The 7,327-nt window shown below is 36.2% G+C and overlaps 1 protein-coding gene across 1 annotated transcript in view; it reads left to right on the top strand.

The window, feature by feature from the left end:
- Nucleotides 1-3,953: 3,953 nt before the first annotated feature.
- SH3GLB1 (SH3-domain GRB2-like endophilin B1) overlaps nt 3,954-7,327 on the top strand; it is a 22,090-nt gene continuing 18,716 nt past the window's right edge. The window contains exons 1-2 of the mRNA XM_009698513.1: nt 3,954-4,093; nt 6,788-6,916. Of these exons, the coding sequence (XP_009696815.1) occupies nt 4,057-4,093; nt 6,788-6,916 (166 nt within the window). The 5' untranslated portion in view covers nt 3,954-4,056. The remainder of the gene's footprint in view (nt 4,094-6,787; nt 6,917-7,327) is intronic.

Genomic DNA, 7,327 nt, shown 5'->3' with positions numbered 1-7,327 from the left:
TTTTACTGGTTGTTGTTGTTACTGGCTGCTAAAAATGTATCCCGCTGCCTGATCGGTAAAATTCGAGCTCTGACGTGACACGTGAAAGTGTCTGCTTAGGCTTTTTGGTTTTGTTTGAGCTTTAGTATCGTTTTTACGCTTGTTTGATAGTCTGTTGTTTCTGAATCGGTCTTCCTCTTTCTTCACGCTAAGGGCACTGTAATTGGCTTTTGTTCCTTAGCTGTTGTCTTAAGCCGTGATTCCCTTTCTTTATGTAATCAAACCTGAACAGATTTCCTGGAGGGAGGTGGACATCCAAGCAGTGTGTAGTAATCCACTTTGGTTTCTCATGAGTTCTTGCTGGATCGAAGTCAGGTTTGGAACGTGATTAAAGTTGTTATCTGATCTGAGGTATTACCCTAAATCTCAATGTTCAAACAGAACCAAGACGATCAGCAGCACAGCAGAGCTCTGAAAACCCGAACTCGTCAGAAAACGTGGTTCAAATTTAAATGAACTTAAAGCAGCCATTGTGGCTTCTCTTTGTGATGAAGGTCTTTCCACACTCCCTGGCCCAGCTTCTTCCAGGTCTGCTTGTTTCCCAGACCATCTCTTCCTTTCCAGCCTCCACCCCTTTCCCTTTTCTTGCTGGACAAGGGAAAGAAAAAAAAAAAAAGGAGATGCAGTTCACCCTTCATTGTAAGATGCTGTGATGGGACTTTGTGATTTCATCTCTTTTTTACATTTAAAACAGCTTATTGCATTAAATCTAATGTAGGTTTTTGCAGTCTGTCATGGTTTAAAGATGATATGAACTGTGGTGTACTCCAGTATGCTCTATCTGCATTGTTGGTTTACATCTGAATAGCTGCATTGGTTATCTGCTTAATCTAAACTAAAATTCAGTGGAAATAATAATTTTGGTCTACCAGCTACCACTTTCCCCTAAAATGAGAAGTTTAATGAAGCCATTGAAGGGGAGGAGCAAATCCCTAACATGTTCTTATAATCCAAATAAATCATGTTCTGTGTGCTGCTGTTGCTTCCCCTGTTTTTTTAAAGTTACTAGGTACGGCCTACAGATAATATTAAGGAGTGATAATTTTGTGGATTTTTTTTTTTAATATCATCTGGGTGTAGATTTTGTGTTCTCCAGTAAAAATTACAGTTCTGTATATTGAGTTAAACTCTTATGTTGAGGCATTGCTGGATGATGTGATATAACCTGACACTAGTTGCTTTGGGATATTAGAAACAAAAAACCCCCACCAAACCCTATGAAGCAGTTCAGCAGCATAAAATGGTATGTAGGAAAACCACTTAAAATTTCCATTTCAATTTAGAAGATGGTGAAGGTCTTTGTAAGTGTTTCACAGGCTTGTCAGACTTTTACAAGAGGATTGGGGCTTTTTTACCCACAACTGCCAGATATTCATGTTCCAGGAAACCTAATCCTTCTGTGGATGAGATTATACTGTGTTCAGACTGCCATATTCTAGTTACTAATCTACAGAACAATTAAGCCTACTGGCCATCTTCATCCAAAGCCTCTCTTCCTTCTGGCAGGCAGAAAATGCTTGAAGGAGTCATTCTTGGTCAGTCTTGCAGTAGTTGCAGTTTGTGGAACTGGTTATAGCAAATGGTTATAGTTAGTGGTATTTGAGGTGAAATAAATAATGCCATGGAGTGTAGTAATAGGAATGCGAGTCCTTCGTCTTGCCAGACTCTGTAATCAAAAAGCTGCCTGTGTAGTGGCTTTTACTCTGTGGTAGCAGAAACACTTTTTATTGTTCATAACTTCTACCTGAAGTTAGAGGCTTATCTTAATGTAATTTCTCGTTCTACTCATTTTGCAGTGTAGACTTGAAGTGTCGATTGGGCTGTGGTAACCCAGTTATATACAAAACAGTACAGTTTTCTTCTGTGTGAGCTAGTCACAGTTGGGCAACTTGTGCATATACTTTGAATTTAATAAAGATGGATGGATTAGATGGCTTACTGATGTGATTTGTTCCAGGAAGTGCTTATGTTAAGTATCTCTATATGACATGTTTTAAGCTTTAATAAAAAGGAAAACAAAACTTTTAGAGTGCTAATCAAAGTAGAAAATTATTAGTATCTGCCTATCTTGGAACAGTTTTTCTAAGCAGAAGAAAAATTCTTGATTTGTAGCACCACCTTTCTTATTTTGTTCTTATCATTAAGGGACGGAGTGGTGTTAGAAAAAGGACATAAAACAGAAAGACCAGTTCAAATTTAGGTTTCAGGATAACCAAGATGGGAAACCAGAGTGATAGCATTGTTGCATTACACTGGTGCTGTAAACCATACTTCTGTCAAACTACTATTTAACATGCTACTCAGTATTGCTAAAAGTAAGTTTTTCCTTTAAGTATGTATGTGAAATCTAACATTGTGATCTTCACTAAACAGTCTTCACACTGCTGAGAAGATTTATGGAAATATTAATAGGAAAGTCCATTTTATATATGAATCCTCTTCTCTGTAATTAGTCAAAAATAATTTCAAAACCTTTCCTATTGTATTATAATGAATCCATACAAAGTTTTTGAGAACAACTTATAGTACCTGACCTCTTTTTAAAGAACCTTTTAAACAGTAGTAGTAATACATCTGTAAATAAATTCCATTCTTCCCTATACTGCAACTGAACTTTCTGACGAAGGCAGTTTGCTTTTATGTAGAACTGCAAATGATGTTTAGCATTTATTCTACATGTGATGGAAATTAAAGCAAACTTGGACAATGCAATTTACTTGTATTCTTATTTCTTACTGCCCACTGAATAACTTGTTAAGAATGAAGTTGGCAGTCAAAATGCTTCAAGTCCTATTATGTTCTTAATGGGTAAGCTTGTTAAAGGTTTAATCATAAGCCAGGTTCTTCTGAAAACGCCTGATTTTGAACAGGCTGTCAAGTGATGAGATCATCATTGTCATGAGGAGCTACTGCTCTGAGGAGGGGCAGGCAAAATCCTCAGTTCTGGTTTTGCTTTGTTCACTTATGTGAAACGTGTGGCTTCCTCCTCTCCCAGAGAACTGGGATTGAAGTACAAACTACTTGTGGATTAATAAGAGTTGGTGTGAATTTAATGTCAGATGAATTGAATTGTCTGTTGGATTTATTTAGCTAAATGGAATTACATTGTATTTCATTGTCACTGAAAACACAGCTTGGAAGAGAGCAGCAGAGGTCATCTTGCTGTTTCTGTAAGGCATAACAGGATCAGTTAAATCTAAACAGTTATCAAACATTGATTTGTCCTATTCTAAAAAGCAGAACACCTCCCACCCCCAAAGATACGTATTCTACAACTTCCCAGGGAAGTCTATTTTAGCTTTTAATCCTTGCCTTTAAAAGCTTTCTCCAATATCTAATTCTAATTTAAATCTTCATGTTGAAGTTTAAACTTACTTCTTTTTGTCCCGTTTGCTGTGGACAGGACAACATTTTTATTTTTTTTAAACACATTAGAGGTAGCTGCAATAAGAATCTATTGCGTCTTCAGGTTTTACTGTGGGAGAAGGGACGAAGTTACAAAATATACAAGATTGAAGTAATCTTTTAATTGTCTTTGTTACCTCTGGACTCTTTCCTTTTGGCTCATGTTTCAAAGCACACTATGCAAAATTGGACAAAATGCTTCAAGTGAGAACTCTCAGTACCAAGCAGAGAAGGGGATTTCTTCGTAATGTTGTAAATTACCTTCCTCATCTTGGTCTGATTAACACCCTCCTACCCCTTGTTTTTTCTGATAGTAAAGATGTGGTTTTGAACTTAACAACTTCCAAATTTATCCTTAGATTTTTATTGGTGACTGGATAATGATTATATCTTTGAAATTATGATCTGCAACTAATATAAGTGAACAGTTACTGTCTTAAACTTGTCCTGGGAAATTATTTCTATGAACTAACTTGAATATTTTCAACCTGTCTGACTAACTCATAGTTCACGGAAGAAAAGCTTGGTCAAGCAGAGAAGACTGAACTCGATGCTCACCTGGAGAACCTTCTCAGCAAAGCAGAATGCACTAAATTGTGGACAGAAAAAATAATGAAACAAACAGAAGTATTATTGCAGCCAAATCCAAGTAAGGAACCCTTCAGGTTTTTGTTTGGCAAATCTATTAATTCAAAAGTTGCAATGTAAATGCTTACTGCAATAAGTATTGCATGACTAAATAAAACAGTTTTCAAATTTGAAGGCTGGAGTTAGGGAAAGTGCATTTTGAAGAGCTATTGAGAATCAGAGACGCTGTACCAATTGCTGGTACTCCCTTAACTCTTCAAATGGGAAAAGCTTTAGAGAGAGCTCTTTAAACTATAGTATTGGTTCCATACACTGGTCAGTCTTGGGTTGACTGGTTTTTGAGTTGTTTCCTGTTTAATTGAATTTCCCAGTCTAATTCCAGAAATCTTGGGTAGCTGTAAGAACTCTGAAGTTCTTCATGGGGTAGATGCAGTGGCTCAAGAAATCTCATTACTATTTGATTACTTTAAACTGTCTGCGCAATACAATTCGGCTCGAAGCAGGGAAGATCAACTGAAATGCCCATCTGTAACAATTCCTTTACTAAAGAATGTTTAGATTGATAAACCATACTTAGGCAATGCAATAAAGTTTCAAATAAGTTTTCATCACTGGTGAATCTCTTACTGTAACAATTACAGAAAAAACATGGGTAGAAGAAATGTGGTTTTCTAGTGTGTTAATTTTATTTGTTTCTGAAATTGCTACTGTGGGTAGCAATGTTGAGGATCAGTTTCAGACCCGTATCCTACAGTTATCTGTGCCATTTGTGACAGTTGTACTAGAGTTGGCAGCTATAGGAATTTGCTTAGTGTATAGATCAAGATTTCAAGTTAAGACCTGGTCTCTAGTTGCTGGACAAACTACTATTACAAAAAAAAAACCCAACACCCCCCCCCCCCCAAAAAAAAAGAACCAAACAACAAAAAAAACCCAAAACCCCACAAACTAAACCTCCTTCAGGTTTGCTCAAATGATAAAATTATAATACCACTAATGCCTCTGCACTGAAAACATAAATATTTTCCTTGTAGTGAAGTACTGAGTTAGGATTTATTAGTACAGGGAAATTTTTCGCTGATAGCACTTCTGTAATGCCAAATAGATAAATTCTTTATCATGCTCATATTTGAAGTATTATTTTGGAAGTCTGTTGCATCCTTCAGTTCCATAAAAGCAGTATTTGAGAAACAAGCATAAAAACCAAAACAACTAATCCTGTGGGAAGGATGCAATAGAACTTTGAGTATTCCAGCTCAAATTTCTACTTTTGTCTAGGCCAGAGGAAATAGTTGTCTTGTTCATTTGATTCAGTATTTCTAATATCTATTGACTTTTTCTGAAAAACTTGTAATTGTAGAATATTGAATCACTAACTGAAGGCTGGTAAGACTGTGTGACGAAGAGTCAGTAGAAGGATAATATGTGGTAGTATCTCAGTTATGCTAACCAGTCAGTTTTCTGATGACTAGAAATACTCAGCGTTAAGCAGTGCTCTTCGTCTGTGAGTGTAACTTCAGCTGTTTGGCAGCCAACTTGGGAGGACTATCACGTGTGCTGTAGAGAGCTTCTTTTGGTTGTCCGTAATGGAGTGACCCTGTCTCGGGGAGGAAAAATGACTTTCAATCACATTTTTAATTGTACCTTTACGTCAGACCCATGTAAGAGTCCAATAATTTTAGATTGCTTTTCAGTTCTTTTGTCATTTATTCAAAAATAAATATGGATAAAGTAAAGACAAAACAATGAATTTGGATAATTTTTGGTTTACCCTTTGTGCCAGGGAATTCACTGGTACCCATGTTTGTCTGTGCCAGGTTAATTTTTGTGACCTTCATGAGAGAATAGTTATTTAGCCCAGTGCTCATGAAAGTTGTCTAATTAAACAGTTTGATTTTTGTTTGCATCAAAGTGGCAGGTTTGTTCATTGGAGAGCTTCTTTGTGGTTGTCTATACTATTGCAGGCTGAAATTGGTTCATACTGACTGCATAAATGAAGTGAGCTAGTTATGAAGTCAAAACAATTGGTCAGAGAAATTGGGTGTGGTATCTGAGGAGTCTGATATTGTTATTAACAGTGTCCCTGTTATGTCTGTGAGGCTTTTTCACCTAAGGAGCATACTGTGGCTTAATATTGTGGTAGATGGATATCACGACAAGATTTTTGATAATTTTGTTGCTCAAACTGAGGGAAGATGGGAATACGAAATGAAACACTTTTTAATATCTTTACTAGATTCTTTCAGAGCATTTCAAGGAAGCAGAGGGAGTGGAAAAGTGAGGATATAATTTCCAGGGCTACCAAACTCTCAGAATATCTTCATAGGGAACCTACAGTAGTCATTGAACTTAATTCCTACACTGCTAATTCTAATAAACAAGTCTTACAATTTTTTTCCTGGAGAGGGGAAAAAGGTCTGTTTGGTTTTGTTAAGAAGTGTTCTATTATGCTCTCACAGTGAAGACTTCTGGACAAAATTTTGAAAAACTGTGTAAATATGCTGATAGAAGGGAGAGGAGAAGTATAATTTTTCACTTTCACAGATGGCTCTGAGAAACACTTGAACATAGCATGACAAATATGGAATACAGTCAGTTTCCACGTACAGCATCTTCAGCTGAACAGTATTCATTTAATGTTGAGTTTAATGTCTGGGTTTTTAAATTCTTTTTTATTTTTCCATAGTTTTTTTTGTGTCTATTTCTACCTTGTGTTTTGAATGACAGTAATTATATAAAATAAACATTTTTTTAGATGCCAGAATAGAAGAATTTGTCTATGAGAAGCTGGACCGAAAAGCACCAAGTCGCATGAATAATCCAGAGTTACTAGGCCAGTATATGATTGATGCTGGGAATGAATTTGGCCCAGGAACAGCTTATGGTAAGTAGAAGCAAAAAATATGTCTTGTGTTGCAGAAATGAAGGGGGGAAAAATGCACAGATCTAGTTTTTCTTAACAGTGTAAAATGACATTTCTCGTCGTCTTCTAGATAAAATGGTTCAATGACTTTTGTATCAGTTTGAGATGACCTGCTGTATAACTTTGAGATTAGGAGATCAGTTATGAGGTTTCTATCCAAATCTAGACGTAGAGCCTGCAGTTGGAATGGCAACTATATTTGAGGATGGATAATTTTCTTAGCAGAACAAATAATTCTGGAATTTAGTTTCCTCATTAAAGGAACACATTTGCACATGTGAAAACATTTATACATTTTTTTTGTAGTGTGGAGTGAAATTGTTATCCAAAATTAACTTCTTTAGTAAGAAGCCTCTCTAACTTTACAGTATT

The sequence above is a fragment of the Cariama cristata genome, unplaced genomic scaffold, assembly GCF_000690535.1.
Source record: "Cariama cristata isolate BGI_N322 unplaced genomic scaffold, ASM69053v1 scaffold3454, whole genome shotgun sequence".
Classification (NCBI taxonomy): Eukaryota; Metazoa; Chordata; class Aves; order Cariamiformes; family Cariamidae; genus Cariama; species Cariama cristata.
Note: the sequence above shows the minus strand (reverse complement) of the source record. Positions and strands in the feature narration are given on the sequence as shown.